Raw genomic sequence first — 16,704 nt, 5'->3', positions numbered from 1 at the left:
ACACGGATAGAAAACTCAGCTCCTCCAACTCCTCTCTCACCAGGGGCTTCTTATTCTGCAAAACTTTGTCAAACGCTCTTGAAAAGACCTTTTGGAAAAATCGTCTCTGCTGATATCTTTGGCCAAAAATAGGAAGTGAAGACAAGCCCCACGGTGCATCTCTCAAACTAATGGAAGCCTCAGCTGCCAGGGCCTTCAAAGCCCGGACCAGTCCCCGGAAACAGACACTCCACCTGGCTCTGTGGCCTTCTGCCAGCTGAGACCATTAACCAATAATAAGCTGCAATTCCAGAAAATTAGGGAATGCTAATGTTAATTTTGTTCTCTATTTAGAAACCGTGGTCCAGAAAGGTCAGACCCAGGGCATCTCCTCCACATCCCTGCAGTGGCCCCGTGCATGTCTGCGTGCCAGCCTTTCCCCTGCAGGCTGCGAGCATCCTGAGGACACAGGTCCTGCTAGGTCCATTTCTGTGTCCAGGCCCAGTTCAGGATTATGGCATGTCTGTTAAAGGACTGAATGAGAATCTCCTACGGGAGCTGACACGGTTGATGCCCAGCCTGTGTCCCCTTGGCACTGCATGCTGATGATGGCTTCCTCATCACATGGGAGGAGAGAACCTTTTTTCTGCCTGAGAGCTTTCTCTAGCTGAGGAAGCACACTCGGTCCACGCAGGAGGCAGGTAGCTGTGCAGGGGCGTTAAGGCCCTTGGGGGCTCCAGTTACAGGTGACTACCCCAAGGGAAGGCAGACAGAGGGCTGGTGGGGGGGGTTGCAGTTTTAGATGGAGATTCTCGTGACTCAGCTCAGAACCAACTAGAGGATGCGCGGTTTGGACACACCGGTCTCCTGTAGAAGTTCTCAAACCCCTAGGCATCAGGATGCCTTGAAGAACATGTTAAAATGCAGATCCCCAGGCCTATTCTCTCAGCTTCTGATTCAGAAGGTGCTGTATGAGTTTCCAAGGGCAGCTGTAACACAGCACTACCAAGCGGGTGGCTTAAAAACAACAGAAATTTATCGTCTCACAGTCCTGGGGCCCCAAGTCTGAAATCAAGGTGTGGGCAGGGACGGTTCCTTCTGAGGCTCGGAGGGAGAATCCTTCCAGGCCTCTCTCCTGGCTTCTGGCGGCTGTGGGCAATCCTTGGCGTTCCTGGGCTTGTGGGCGCATCACTGCCCTCCCTGCCTCCATCATCCCATCACGTGGCCTTCTCCCCATGTCTGTGCCTCTTCTCTTGTTATTAGAACACCAGTCATATTGGATCAAGGGCCCTCTACTCCAGGATGACCTCATCTTAACTAATTCTATCTGCAACAACCCTCTGTCCAAATACAGTCACACTCTGAGGTACTGGGGCTAGACCGCCAACATATCATACTGGGCGACACAATTCAACCCATAACAGGTGCAGCAACTCTAAATGCTAATACCCCACCGCCCCAGGCGATTCTGTGACCAGTGCACCTCCTTCAGGTTCATCTTTGCAGCCAGGACCTGGCTGTTGCAGGCTGATGGCCAGGCACACAGAGAAGGAAAGGAGACAACTGCCAGAGGATGCAGGGGCGCGTGGTCCCAGCGGAGCATGACGGGAAGCCTGGCTCGGCATCTCAGTGGCCCCTACCCAGTCGGCCCACTGGCCATGCGGCTGACGTTGATGTGAAGGGACTTGATTTAATGTTCCAGCTACTCACGAGCCAACACAGCAGGTGCTTCAAACACAGGGTTGCAGAAAGGGGTGGAGGATGAGTAAGTCCCACGTGTTTCTTGGTTTAAAAGGAAGACTCTTGGTTTGGAGCAGACCATGCCTCATGAGTTGCCCTCTACAGGCATTTTTACAGAGGAGAAACCATAGCAGGGAGGGCTGTGGGGCAGGCAACGTGGCTCCCTGCCATGTACATCATGGAGCAGTGGTGGCGTTTGACGTGATGCTCAGACAACATCCTCGTGGGACCACCAAGCCCTCCACTGGATACATTCCAAGGGTGGGTCAGGAGAGGCTGGGGAAAGGCTCTGCTCCCGGCACACCTGCTCTGACAGGCAGCCTCTCAGCCTTCAGGGCCCCGGGGAGCAGCTCAGGTGAGCCAAGGGGCAGGGATAAAGAGTAGGAACCGCACTCAGATCCCACGCACAGCTCCCTCTCTGGGCCATCTTCCGTCCTGCCTCCTGCTTTGGCATATGCTGATCCTTCACTCCTCCGTCTGGAAAACGTCTTCCGTCCTCTTTCTTTATTTTGCCAACTCCTGTTAACTGTGCCAGCCACACTTCAGACCACAACTCTCAAAGGGGTCCTCAGCACGGCTGGGTGACCCTACTGCATTTCCCTAATCGATTTACTTTTCCACGTGAGAAAGAACATCGAATTGGTTGAAGCCACTATGTAGTTGTGTTTCTGCTAAAAGCAGCCAGATGTGACCCCTAAATGACCCAAGGACGGATATCTCATTTTCATTTTCCTTTAAAAGGAAACAATCTGGATCCTTCAGATTAGAAATTGAAGCGTCTCCTGGCACACAGCACAATGTGCGAGGTGACAGCTATCTGCTTGGGGTCGCACTGCCCAGCCTTTTTGCAGGCCCACGTTCGCCATCCAGGAGCTCTCTGAGGACCCTCAGTCCATGCCTGAATGGATGAAGGACCCAAGGCAAGGCCACCTGGAGCCCATCACTATTCACGGTTGAAAGCGCCCCAGCTGGTTTGAGCAGAAATTCTCAGGACTGGTTTCTAAGGCTGGGGCCAGACCGTGAGCCTCAGAGCAGGCAGGACGGTGGGGTAATTGTGACTAGCTCTGAAAGCACACACCATGTCAGCCCCTGCCACCCCCAGTTCTGATGGGCCATGGTTGCAGAGACCCTTCCTGCTCTGCTGGCCAGAACAGGGGGACCAAGCAGATGTGGTCCCCCAGTGGGTACGGCTTGCTGCCCCCGCCCTGGTGTGTGAGTCTGGGCTGGCCTGGGTCCCCACTGGCCACAGAGCTGCAGCTGCCCGGGACAAATGCCAGGCTGCCATCTCCTTCACCTTTCCAGTGTTTCACCGGGATGGGGCCTTGCCCTGCCCACCAGCCCACGGGCCAGAACACAACCAACCAGCTCCTGGTCCCTCACCTCCTGCCACTGCCCACCTCCATGCGTGCTCTGGGAATTAAAACCGCTTAACCAGCTGTGGGTCCCTAGGTCTGCCATGCTGTCTCGTCCTCACTGCCGGAGCTCCATGCCTTTCCCCGCCTGGCCCTTCAGGACTTGGCCCTTCAGGACCCGGCCGGGCGTGATGCCTCAAGGAGCCTCCCTGACACCTAGGCTGATCCTGGCCCCTGCTGTGAGAGACGCTGCCTGGGCTGCCCTTTACCATAGCGTGCATCCCCTCACTGCTGTCATCTGCTGTATGAAAACAGTGGAATACTGGTGACGGCATAAGGGCCAACCTGACCTTTACCCATCTTGTTGTTGGCGAGGAATGATCGTCCCTGCACGTACCTGATGGTCCCTGCATGGCCAGGGCCCAGTTCAGGGTCGGTGAATGGGCTGATCTGCCGTCAGTCCCGCCTGCAGGTCTTCAGCTCCCACCGCATGAGCCCACCTGCCCGAGCCTCTGCTCTGACTATGACTCCTGGCCGGATGGACCCCCAGATAGTAACATCGGCTGGGACCAAGCCTGGACCTTCTGCTTCCCTTGCTGACCGGCCCCCGTAAGGGCAGTCAGACCCAAGCTGAGCCCCTCCCAACTCAGCGTTGTCCCATATCCTGGCAGCCCATGATGCCAGGGTCCCAGCACAGCCCACACCACCTGACCCCATTAAATAGTAACAATAATAGTAATCATTCTCATGAGTACTCCTACCATGCCAGACACCATATCAATGGCCTCATTTAATCTTATAACCACCACATCACGAAGGAGTGATTTGCATCTTGCTGGTGCTGAAAATGAGGCTCAGCAAAGTGAAGTAACTTCCTGGGGTCACTCTGGCAGTGGCAGAGCCAGGACTGGACCCCAGGCAATTTGGCCGCAGAGCTCGGCACTCAACCACCTGCCTCTCTGCACGCCAGCATTTCTGTGTGCCCGCCCATCCTGCTGCGGCTGTCCTCACTTCACAGGACGACGCCGAGGCCCAGAGGGGGAGATAGAGCCTTGCTTGCTCAGCTCCACAGAGGAGGCAGATTAGAACACGGAGTCCGCCTGCTGCTTCCCTTCCAGCATCATGGCTGGCTTCATGGGGGGCCATTGGGGGCCGATTCTCCCAGGGAGACCTGTCATTTGGAAGGGCCTTGCCCAGCGGATGCTGGTGAAGGACTTACTTCTCCCTGTTGAATATGATGAACTCCTTCCGCACGGTCTCCAAGCACTGCTGGAGGTGGCCATTCTGTCAGAGAGCACAGAGAGGTGACTGTAAATGACGGAGCATCATTCGGGGAGCCACGACAAAGGGGCCATGATGAGCCGAGACTGATCTAAATGGGACCCTGGATGCTTGGGGCTGGGGACGAGCTAAGCGGCTGGAGTGGGCTTGATTGTACGAGCAGCTGTGCCAAGGGGAGCCTGGCAGACAAAGATGTTTTTCTCAACTTTAAGCCATTAAATCCCACTTAAAAGCCATGTTAGGATGGACTATGGATTGAAAATCATGCGCCTGGTTTCCCAATCCCTTGAATGTCCATTAGGCTTCATTAAGCAGCCTGGGGGTGGAGGGAAGAAATTCAAGACCATCATGCAAAGGTGCTTCTTCTCCTCAAGAACAGGTGCCTAGAACCACGAGTGGCACAAAGGCTCCGTGACGCACGTCTCAGAGGCTGCCTGAATGCAGGTGCACACAGCACGCCTGCACAGAATGCCCCCCTCCACCTGCTGTGCGCCCTTATTAATGCGCACTCAGGGGTCTCCAGGCCAGCTTCTGCGCCAGGCTCAGCAGGCACAGGGCCTAGGGCTCACGAGACTTTCAGGAGCCACAAAGATGTTTTAATTTATTTTACAAGAAGCAGAAAAAAATAAACTTTTAGTATTGAAAGTTGTATTCACCTTCATACCAACGTGGTTATAAAACATCGGTTTTAATATATTTTTAGGGAGGAAGGGGCAGTTGTGGGTTGAACTGTGGCCCCTAAAAGATATGTTCAAGCCCTAACCCCCAGTACTGGTGACTGTGACCCCATTTGGAAACAGAGTCTTTGCAGATGTAACTAGTTAAGATGAGGCCATACTGGAGTAGGGTGGGCCCTAAATCCCATATGACCGGTGTCCTTAAAGAAGGCCATATGAAGACAGAGAAAGCACAGAGGGAAGCAAGCCACGTGAAGATGGAGGGAGAGCGGGACTGAGGTAGCTGGGAGCCAAGGAATGCCACGGATTGCCGGCAACCACCAGAAGCCGAAGCAGGCAGGGAGGGACCCTCCCTACAGCTTTTGCTGGGAGCATGGCCCTGTGGATACCTTGATTTTGAACTTGTGGCCTCCAGAATTGTCAGAGAATACATTTCGGTTGTTTCAAGCCATCAAGTTTGTGCCACTTTGTTACAGCATTCCAGAAAAGGAGTGCAGGGGCCCACGGAGGCCATTGCACCCAGGGACCACGAACGTCACCTTGCAGCCCTGGTGCCTCCACGGTATAAAACCTTCCAAAGGGGGCTCAGCACCGCTCGTGGCGGCGCTGACGTCCCTTGCCTTGTTCCTTCCACGCTCACCTAGAGAGGTGTGAGGTTCCTGCGCAAGGACGGTGCTAAGGGGAAGGATGAGAGCGCGGGTGTGTGCCCGCATGGGGATTCTTGCAGTCTCGTGCTAGGAAAGACCACTCGTTCGGGGGAGGCATCTCGTCTACTGCAAATGAAGGTGTTTGAGAGGGGCGGTGGCACGCATCCACGGCCACAGAGCAGCCTCCTTGCTAGGTCACTGGGGTAGAAGAGGCCTCTCATCGCAGGCTTTGCCCCGAGACGGTGCTCACCAGAGGACAGCTGTCCTTTGTGCCGTCCTTGGAGCGGTTCTTTGCCAACCTCTTCTTCTTTTTGTGAAGCGGCTTGGACTCGAGAATCATTTCTTCCAGTTCAAATGTGGGATCGCAATTCAGTCTCCCTTTCTGAAAGGAAGCGGAAAGGAACACATGGTTTGTCTCCGTTCCACCCAGCCCTGAACTGCATTTTCATTCCTTCATTCAGTCGCTCATTCGACGAGTAATGATTGACTACTACCGCGGGAGACATCACTTCCATCCTTTTCCTGAAGATGAAAAGCAACGTGTTTTCCCTGCACACATCCGCCTTCATCCCCCGAGTCCCCGCCCACCGCGGGCAGCCCCGCCCGGCGACATCCACGCCTTCCTCAGTCTCCTTCCTGTGTCTGGTCGTTTCACGAGGCTGAGTTGTTTTCCAATCTGATATTTTCATTGATTTTATCACACACACACTCTCATGCCATTACTATCTTTTCTATGAATACTATTTTTAATAATTCAGTTTAAAATGGCCATTTCTGTTAAAAATTCCTGGTCCTGGCTCCCTGTTCTCCTACGGCTGGAGCCAGCTGACCCTCAGGCCACTTTGGTGGGGAGGAATTTTGGTCTCCTTGACTTCCAGACCTTGGACCTGAGATCCCCAGTGTCTGTTTTCTGTTCTGAGACCCAGCCCTGGATGCCGGTCCCCTCAGGCAGTACAGCCTAGTGGTTACAACATCAGCAGCTGTGGAGGCACAGAGGGACCTCTCCCAATGCGCAGGTTGGATTTCGGGCCCAAGTCTTTCCTGGCCTGATTTATCTGCCTTTTACTAATTCATTCATTCAATCATTCATTCATTCCAGTGCAGGCTCTGGATCCAGACCACCTGAGGTCAAGCCCCTGGCTCTGTCAATTTCTCACTGAGTAATCATGGGCAAGTCACTTAACCTGAGAATACTAACTTAAGCTGAGAGTACTAACAGGACCTGCTTCCCTGTTGTGGAGCCTATGTGAGATAATGCACAGGAAATTTTAGAGCAGTGCCTGGCACGCAGGACACACTCCGTCCTGTTGGCTATTATCATTCATTCATTCATTCGTACTCATGTGACAAGCACACATCGAGGCCTTCCACTGCCTTCTAGGGCCACCCATTGCTCTGGGGTCTCTCTCAGGCAGTGGCTGCCCAACACTACACGGCCCCCACCCTCCAAAGCCCTCAGGGGGCTGGATGGTAGACCCACTGTAACAGAACGCTGTCAATCGCTAACGGAGACCTGGGCCCCTGTCCAGTGGGGACCAACCAGAGAGGCTGCGATCCACTCCACGCAGGGAGGGGGAGGGGCTGGCTGGAGTTTGCCTCTCATGCAGAAGGCAGTTACAGAGACCCTCAGATAGGGTGGTAGCTGTGGTTTCTGCTGGGTCCTCAAGGAGGGGTGGGAGGCTGCCAGGTGGACGAGCGGGGCACCCCCAGAGGGGAAGCAGTGTGTGCACAGGCATGGAGCTAGGAGACAGCACGGCCAAAGGAGCCAACTGCAGGCTTCTGGGTGTGGCTGAAGCATGGGTCCTCTCAGGTGTGTTGGTGTGGGATTGAGTATGTGTGTGAGTGCATATGTGTGTGAGTGTTTGAGAGTGGGTGTGCAAGTTAGTGTGCATGAGTGTGTTTGGGCTGGCTGGGGAGGAGCAGCAGGTGAGGGCTGCAAAGGCAGGCCCCTGCCCCTTCCCCTGGCTTGGGGAAGGCTCCGACACAGCAGGGGAGAATTAATCAGGCACTCTGTGCTCCCCGGGCAGGACTGCAGCGACATCCTGGCTTTCGTCTATCTGCTGAGCTTGGCACAAGAGCACCAGAGAGAACGCTCGCGTGTTTCCCTGGAGCATCCAGAGCGGGCACTCTGGGAGAAGTCAGCGAGGGAACCCAGAACACAATCACACGGGGGATTCACCGTGGGCTCCCTGCGTGCCTGGCCCGCACACAGCCTATGGCAGCCTCCGGGCATTGACTCCCCCAGGCTCCGAGAGAGGTCCCACACTTGTCCTCGGTTGACAGGCGAGGAGCCCCGAGCGCACCTGAGATGACAGAGGCCAGCCCAAGTCTCCACGCCTGTGCTCCAGGGGCCGAGCCGGCGATGCCCCTCCAGCACTCAGCCTGCTGGTTCACTGTGTGTCTTCCTATGTTTCCCGGCTTCTTGTTCCCACACCCCCAGCTGGAGGCTGTGAACGGGGGCAGCCTCCCCAGGGGACACTTGGCAATGTCTAGAGATGTTTTCGGTTGTCACAATCAGGGAGCGCTTCTGGCACCTTGTGGGTAGCGTCCAGGGATGGATGCCCGGGACAGCCCCCACCAGAGAAGGCTCAGACCCTCCTGCCAGCACAGCCCCCCTGGGGAGCCTGCTCGCGTCTGCCAGCTCCTGACCACCGGGCCACAACTGTCTTCACCGGATTCTCCTCGTGTCACTGCAGTACCTGGCATGGAGGCGCTCGCAGGGACAGGATGGATGGAGGACAAGGACGTCATGCGTTCACCTATTACTGGCTCTTTCTCACCTGCCAGGGAACTACAGTGAAAACGGGCCCAGAGGAAGCTGTCCTGCCCTGCAGAGGGGGCCACTGCCTCTGCGGCCGACTCTGAGGGCCCCAAGGCCTGCCTTCCACCCACGGACACACACACACACCACACCACACACACATACACACATCACATGTATATACACACACACACCCCACACCACATGCACACACACCCCCCACACACAACACACACACACATCACACATACCGCAGTCACATACCATATGCACAAAACACCACACACACACCACACTGCACAAATACATACCACTCACACCACACACACCCCACACACCACATACGTACACACACACACACACGCACAACACATATACTCACCACACACACACACCACCTCCGCCACACATACAATAACATCCCCCGGCCCCACCTCACAGATGGCCCAGCAAAGTCCCCAAACACTTGCTGTGGGAGGAAGGGGCTGTGCACAGCCTGCCTCGGCGCCTTGTCCCCACGCCCTGTTTGTTCCTCACATCCATCCGAGTGTGTCTGAGGAGCGGGGAGTCAGCTGAGCCCAGAGGCGGCACCGGGGCGGGGCGCCTCCAGGGAGGCTGCCCGGGCAGAGTCCCTAAGGAAAGCGGGTCCAGGCAGTGGGACCGCAGGTGCTGAGGCCTGGAGGACGGAGGCAGAGCATCTTAAGAAAGGCCATCGGGCCAGCGTGTCTGGAGCCCGCCCGGGGAGGATGGGGAGAAGGTGGTCCAGGAGGACCCCAGGGCCAGACAGCCAGGGCACAGGGTTTGCCCGCTGGGAGAAGACGTGAAGGAATTAGCGTCACCAGGCTTTGTTTCGGAGAGTTGTGTCTGGACCGCTGGCCAGGCCGTGGGGGGATCTAGATTCAGAAAGGCGCACGTGTTGTAACCTCCATTGGGAAAGGGCACTTGAAGCCTTGAAGTCTTGGAGAAACTGATCTGGGGAACCAGACTAATTTGCACCAAAAGCAGCAACAGCGGTCTTTAAATACTCAGACATAAAGCACACCCTGGGGAGTCTTGGGCTCCCTGCCCACCTACCATGGCCCCACCTACCATGGCTCCTCTGCGCTTGTGCTTTTGCGCTTGAGGTGTGTGGTGCCTGCATGTGTGTGCATGCACGCGTGCGCATGTCCACGGGCACAAGGCTTTTCGAGCCTGGTTTTCCACTCCGTTCAGACAATAAGGGGTTGGGATAGGGAACAACGAGGCCAGCTTCTGCAGGCTGTTGACAAGGTCTCTCTCCTCCTCACACACACACCACTGCTGGGCAGGCAACTGTCATCCACTGTCACAGGCCAGCCACTCCTGGCTGGGTGGCAGGCACCCTCCACGGTCAGAGAGGAGGTGGCCGAGCTGGATTTCTGTCCCATTTGTTACGACCCCTCAAGTGCACGCTGCAGACTCCTCCAGGAGAAATGCAATTTCGGCCCGGCACCCAGCCCCCAGCTTTCCTGTGGCCAGCCACAAGCTTGTTCCAGCTTTCTGCCAGCTCTACCTAGAAGTGGCTCCTGCCTCCCTATCCTCCTCCCCATCTCTCCCGCTCTTCTTAGCTTGCGCAGTGGTCACCCCCATCACTACCGGCTCTCATGCACACATTTACTGGCATGGTGGCTCATTGTCTGTTTTCCTCTCCTTGACGGTCAGCTCCAAGAAAGAGGGCTCAGCCTGCCTCCATCATCCTGCTCTTTCCCCAGTGCCTGGACCCATGCACACATTCTGTGTGATTCTCCCCCCAGAGCCTGGACCTGTGCACACAGTGGGTGTGATTCTCCCCCCAGAGCCTGGACCTGTGCACACAGTGGGTGTGATTCTCCCCCCATGCCTGGATCTATGCATGCAGTGGGTGTGATTCGATAAAACAAAGGCAGCTCTGTGTCCACAAGGACCTACTACAAGGAGAGAAGCTGCCCAGCTAGGACCTTGGAACTCAGGTCCCAATCCACCCTGAATCTCAGCGAAACATAAACTTTTTAGTCCTCAAGTGGCCGTGGCCTGCTGAGGCTTCATTGGCCAGCTTCCAGTGTCTTTGTTTGCACCAAGCTGGGGGACCCTGCAGAGGGGTGGCATGCCATGGGACAGGACCTCCACTCACATTGGGCACAAAGCCGGGCGTCAGTGCCTTCTCAAACACCGCGTCCCAGTTCATGTCGGCCAAGTAGGGTGCACTCTGAACGTCACCGAGGCTGGACAGGCGGCTCTCGGGGTCCTTGGTCAGGAGCTGCAGGCAAAGGGCAAATGAGCTGGCTTAGCTGTGCACTCCACCAAGGTTAGTAGGGGTTGGAGAAGACTCTGAAGGCAGGAGTCTCCGGAAAATGAAGGTGCCTCTTTTTTTTTTTTTTTTTTTTTTTTGAGGAAGATTAGCCCTGAGCTAACATCTGCTGCCAATCTTCCTCTTTTTTGCTGAGAAAGGCTGGCCCTGAGCTAGCATCCATGGCCATCTTCCTCTACTTTATATGTGGGACGCCTACCACAGCGTGGCTTGCCAAGCGGTGCATAGGTCCGTACCTGGGATCCGAACCGGTGAACCCTGGGCTGCCGAAGGGGAGCGTGCGAACTTAACTGCTGCACCACTGGGCCGGCCCCATGAAGGTGCCTCTTTTTTTCACCTGCCATTAATGCTTGTCTGGGTTGCTGTCGTTGGAAGCGTCACCTACACTCATCTCTATAGCCAGGGATGAAGTGAGAGCCAGGCTGCTTCTGCGAGGTCACCCAGCAAGGGGCTGTGGGGCAGGAACTGAAGTTTCAGCTGCCATGCTCCCCTCAGGGACTAGCGCCCTGTGACATGTTGCCTCTCACTGCTGCCTGCAGAGGCTTCCAATTAAAAATAAAAAGAATTAGCCACCTCGTCTTAGGACTTCCAGCTTGGTAATGGGATGTACAAAAGTGTGAGAAAATTTACCTCTGGACAGCTATGAGGTGACCTCTGCAGGCTGATGGAGTGGCCTCATTTGTAGCCAAGGGGACAATTTTCAGCTTCTCCTCAAATAGAATTTCTGCTAATAAAAGGTGATGCAGTACAAAAAACAGCCGTAGAATATTACCTTGCATCCAAATGGGGCTTTCAGCTTGTCGAAACATGCTAGTTTATCCGGTGCAAAGAACATGGGCTAAAAATGAAAGGATACAAGCCCTGGCCTGGGAACTGCCGCTTAATAGCCATGTGGCCTTGGGTGAGCTGCTGAGTGCTCTGCGCTTGTTTCCTCATCTGAAAGCAGGAAGAACAATGGGGACTCTTCCCCATCCAGGTCACGCTTAGGACGAGATCCAAAGGGGATCAGCAAAGACCTGGCACATGCCGAGGGCGGTGCGATACCCATCTGCTGACAGGCGGAGAGCTGGGTGTTGGAGCCCTTTTCCAGTTTTCGCCCACCTGTCACTGCAGAAACTTCCCACTGTGCCCAGCAAGTGGGCTGGAGTCACACCACCTGAGGCACCGCTGGCAGGGCTGATCAAGGGGGTCTCTCTCTAGGGGCTGCCCTGAAACGATGGGTGCAGATTTAAACAGAGACTCCATTTCAATGCCCGCTGGGAGCTCACGGTTCAGCGCGGCAGCTCTGGGACTCACTGGGTGGGCGGGAGGTGCAGGCACTGGCCTGTGTGTAGGGCTTCCGGCCATTCTAACGAGCAGTCGGGGAAGTCCCGCTGACGTCTAAGGTGGTGACTCTCTCTAAAGCAATTTAACTAATTAGTAACTCAACAAGTGGTTTGAAGTGGTGCAGGGACTAAGACGTGGGACCCAGAGTTAGCTGGGCTTGGATTCAAATCCGTGCCCTTTGCCTGCCCTGTGGCACTGAGGAACAGCCTCACTTTCCGAAGCCTCAGTTTCCTCATCTCTACTATGGGGATGGTGACAGTATTCTGCTCGCAGGGGTTGGAAGGATTAAGCGAGAAGAACAACCACATGGCTCTGAACCTAATATTCCCTCAACCAGCGCTAGCGACTGGCTGCGAACCACATGCAAGGCTCGACTCCATGCATCTTGAGGATTCCAGGTGAGCAAGGCTGATGCCTGTCTCAAAAACAGGACACCATGACCTACTTCCTGTGCCAAATGGGAGTGGGCATCAGAGCTATCCAGAGAGCTGAGCAACCACAAACCACCGGGCCCCATCCCCAGAGCTTCTGAGCCAGCAGGTCTGGGGTGGAGCCTGAGAATCTGCATTTCCGACAAGCTCCCGGGTGATGCTGCTGGTCCAGGGGCCACACTTTGAGAGCCATTGCTTTATTCTAATAGCGACAGTTCCCGGAAAAAGTCAGGAGACGCCCAATTTCTTAAAGCTCAGCGGGTTAAAAGATCACTTGTAGCAAAAATTTTAAAAACCTTATGTGTTAAGTATTTATATTGATTAGGAGCTTGCAGTGGAGTGAAAAGCACCTGGGGGCTTTGCTGTCACAGACGTGACTCCAAGCCAGACTCCACGGTCCAGAGGCTTTGTGGTCTTGTATGCGAGATCGTGAGGGTGGGTGTCGTGTTGTGGGAGGGCCCTGCTGACTTTATTTGTTGCCCTACTGTTAGATCCATTTGTGCTCTCCTTCCTTACGGAGATGGCTTTTATGCCTGCTTCTGCACTAAGGGACTCCAGTTCCCCGTCCAGGCTGGCTGGGGCTGCCCCCTCACCTTCTTCAGCAGGGCGACCATCCCCTTGCACCAGGTGGAGGAGTAGTGGACACGCTCCACCTTGAACATGCTGAGGATCTCGTCGATGGGCGTGGCCGAGTGGATCTCATACGGCCTCTGCAAGCAAAGGACAACAGGCAGAATCAGAGAGACAGCCAAGGGGAAGACACTGCTGCCGCGGGTAAAACTGTGTAATGACCAGGGGTGGTTTGCTGTTTCCCCTCAGGTGACAGTGGGTGTTCCTCCTTCACAGCTGAGCAGGTGGCCTGGACCCATGCGCCAACAGTGACCAGACTCATGAGGCAGTGCAGGAACCTGGCAGGTGAGTGCTCTGTCACGGCCATGGGAGGTTAAGTGACTTGGCAAGGTCATACAGCTGGTAAATGGCAGAGGCGGGATCCACACCCAACAGCGGAACCCAGAGTCCCTGTTCCAGACGCAGGCCAGGGGATGGTGAGGTTGGCTCGTGGGCTGCACCAGCCCAGGAGTGGGCAGGGCTGAAATCACCAGGTCTGGGTCTGGTTGGCGGAGGGATGGCGTGAGGCTGGGTCCTTCAGCCTGCTCTTCCCACCTGCCATCCTCTCTTGCCCACAGTGAGGATGCATAAGACCTCTTCGCCTCCATTTTCCCAGCTTGGTAGAGGATTAAAGCTCCTGACTGTTTTCTCAACATTGCTATGGGCAGCTTCTTGCTTCTAAGAACCTCTCAAATCTCGGGAAGGCTGTCTTGACTATGGCCCCGGGGACGCGGCTTGGAGAGTGTCTGAGCATCCCCTCACTTCTCTGACACTCTCCCTCAGCCAAAGACCAGCTCTCTGAGCCTCTTCACCCTCCACCTGGCTTTGTGGTTTTCAGGTTTGCATCCCCGTCAAATGACCCACGGCTGGAACAGGCAGGCAATCATCTGCCAAGCACACAGGGAGCAACAGTGAAACTGATCTTAGAGAAATTTGGAGGAATGAATCCATAGCGAATCCACATAAACTTCATTGTCTGGTGTGGAATTCCTGCTGGGGGCTCCTTGAAGATGGGATTATATCATGCTTATCTCTGTGTTCTCAGGGCCCCAAACAGCGTCTGCGTCCAGCAGGCTCCCAGAGCACAATGACAACGAGACAGATGAATCAGTCCATCCATGCACACTGATGGAACTCTGACGTGGGTCAGACACCATATTGGGCTCACACGGTGCATAAGGCACCAGTTCCAACCTCGTGGAATTTCGATTCCCTCAGGGCTGCTGCAAACAGGAGGTGCCAGCCCAAGGAGGTGAGGGGAGCCTGAGTTCTGGGTGGACAACAGTTTCCTGGAATGAAGGAGCACTTTTATCCTCACCAAAGGGGGTCCCCTGGAGAAGATATCTGCCCACAGGGGTGTGCCGGTGCCTTCTGATGTATCCACCCAGAAGTGGGCCTTTTCCTGACTGGCTGCCTCCTCCCTCATCTGTTAATTGACTTGGGGACTCCCCCTTCTGCTGTATGAGCAAAACCAAAGCCTGTGGGCTCCCTAGACAGGCATATTAACTTGATTTTTTTTTTTTTTTGGTGAGGAAGATTGGCCCTGAGCTAACATCAGTTGCCAGTCTTCCTCCTTTTGCTTGAGGAAGATTTGCCCTGAACTAACGTTGGTGCCAATCTTCCTCTGTTTTGGTTTTGAGATGCCCCCGCAGTGCAGCTTGATGAGTGGTGTGCCATGTCCACGCCCAGGATCTGAACCTGCAAACCCCGAGCAGCCGAAGCAGAGTGTGCAAACTCAACTGCTACAACACCGGGCTGGCCCCTCTTGGAACACGTTTTTTAATGTAATGGGAAGTGGAGTATGGTTCCAGTAATGAGCATTTTAAAGTTTCCCCCGAAGCTGCTGCCCGCTTCTGCGTTTGCAGGACCCTTAGCACTTCCCCAGTCACCACCACCACCAGCACTAGAAAGAATGAGTGAACATTTACTGAGAGCGCTTCTTATGTGACACAAAACCCACACACTCTTGATGAGTCAGCTACTATGAATGCGACCATTTCATAGAAGGTGAACCAGAGGCACCACACCCACGAGCTGGGAAGTGGTGGCAGTGAGCTCAGGCAGTGGGGACCCGGGGCTCGCCTCTGACCACTCCTGTCATGGGCTGAAGTGTGTCCCCCAAATTCACATGTTGAGGTCCTCATTCCCGGTCCCTCAGAATGTGACCTTACTTGGAGAGAGGGCGTCTACAGAGGAATCGAGTTAACAGGAGGTCATGAGGGTGCGCCCTGACCTCACTGGTGTCCTTATAGGAAGGGGGGACGAGGACACGGAGAGGCAGGCAGCGGGAAGGCATGTGAGGAGGCGCAGGGAGAAGACGGTCACCTACAAGCCTGGGGGGGGCTCCTGCCCTCGCAGCCCTAGAAGGAACCAACCCTGCTGACACCTTGATCTTGGGCTTCCCGCCTCCAGAACTGTGGGAGAACACGCTTCTGCTGTTGAAGGCCCCAGGCTGGGGTACTCTCTCAGGGCAGCCCGAGCAGATTAATGCCACACCCCTCACAGGCATCATTCAGACTCAAGGCGTCTGTTTTCCACTTTGTTCTGGCGCCCTCTGTAGACTGGGCCCCCCCTGGGAGCAGGACCCACCTGGGCCCTACTCCACTGAGCCCACCATCTTGGAGGCAGCTGGGCGGTTAGAGGCTTCCAGTGTAGGATGTGCCCTGGGGAGGAAGCCATGGGGTGCACTGGGGTGGAGGGGGTGCTTCCTTGGCGAGGCGTCACAGAGAAACCAGAGCTGGGGCCACCATCTGGAGACCCACCAGGGGCTGAGACTTTGGTTTTGGACTATTCAGGATCTCTTTTTCCCATCTTTTCGCCTCTCAATGAACCATCCCCTGCCCTTCAACCCCACCCACGCCCAGCCCTACCCAGAGGCTGGAGGTGGAAGGACCTTGGGAAATGATGCAGTCTCACCTCCTCATATTACAGGTTGGGAAACTGGCTGGGGACGAAAAGTGACTCTCTCAACGTCCCACAGAGAGCCAGATTCTCATTCGCGGCTCTTTCCACACTGCCACCAGAGGCGCAAACCCAAGCGCCCAGTCGGAGAACCAGAGGACAACAGGTGCAAAGAGTGTTCTTATCATTTACATTGCATTTGCTACCTGCTCCTTGGGTACTTCAAGGCCCTCTAAGTCCATCAGACTTCCCAGGGAGCCGCTCTCAATCCTTCTGTAATTCTCTCCACTTCTAGAGGGAAGCAGACCAATAAAAATAATGATGATAATAATGGTAGCTATGATAAGCTATGAGGCCAACACAGCCATTAAATACATTTAGAGATGAGTCTGGGACACTGTGACTGGCATAGCTTCTGCGCGTGTAGGCTCCGGGCTCAGCCTTCATCTGTTCGGGTGGTTGGAGGCAAACCCAGGTCCGCTGCAAGAATATTGATGAATCCAAAAGAATATTAAGATCACTGCTCTGTCTGCTTGTGGTAGAGAATTCTATTGATGCTTGGTTGTCACTCACTGGCCTTAGGATGTGTTGACTCAGAAAACCAAGTGGTATTTATAGGGTAAAGTAGTTCCAGGTACTGCTGGCGAGAGCGATTTTAGCAGCCGGGCCCTGGATACGCTCATGACGGACTGCGG

At 55.1% G+C, this 16,704-nt stretch overlaps 1 protein-coding gene across 1 annotated transcript in view; it reads right to left on the bottom strand.

Moving 5' to 3' along the window:
• The window catches only part of STK32B (serine/threonine kinase 32B), a 331,012-nt gene that overhangs the window by 15,612 nt on the left and 298,696 nt on the right, over window positions 1-16,704 (bottom strand). Inside the window, exons 8-11 of the mRNA XM_044767851.2 lie at window positions 13,093-13,209; window positions 10,566-10,691; window positions 5,927-6,058; window positions 4,291-4,355 (exon numbers count right to left, since the gene is read on the bottom strand). Coding sequence (XP_044623786.2) covers window positions 4,291-4,355; window positions 5,927-6,058; window positions 10,566-10,691; window positions 13,093-13,209 — 440 coding nt within the window. The remainder of the gene's footprint in view (window positions 1-4,290; window positions 4,356-5,926; window positions 6,059-10,565; window positions 10,692-13,092; window positions 13,210-16,704) is intronic.

Source organism: Equus asinus, chromosome 3 (assembly GCF_041296235.1).
Source record: "Equus asinus isolate D_3611 breed Donkey chromosome 3, EquAss-T2T_v2, whole genome shotgun sequence".
NCBI lineage: Eukaryota > Metazoa > Chordata > Mammalia > Perissodactyla > Equidae > Equus > Equus asinus.
Note: the sequence above shows the minus strand (reverse complement) of the source record. Positions and strands in the feature narration are given on the sequence as shown.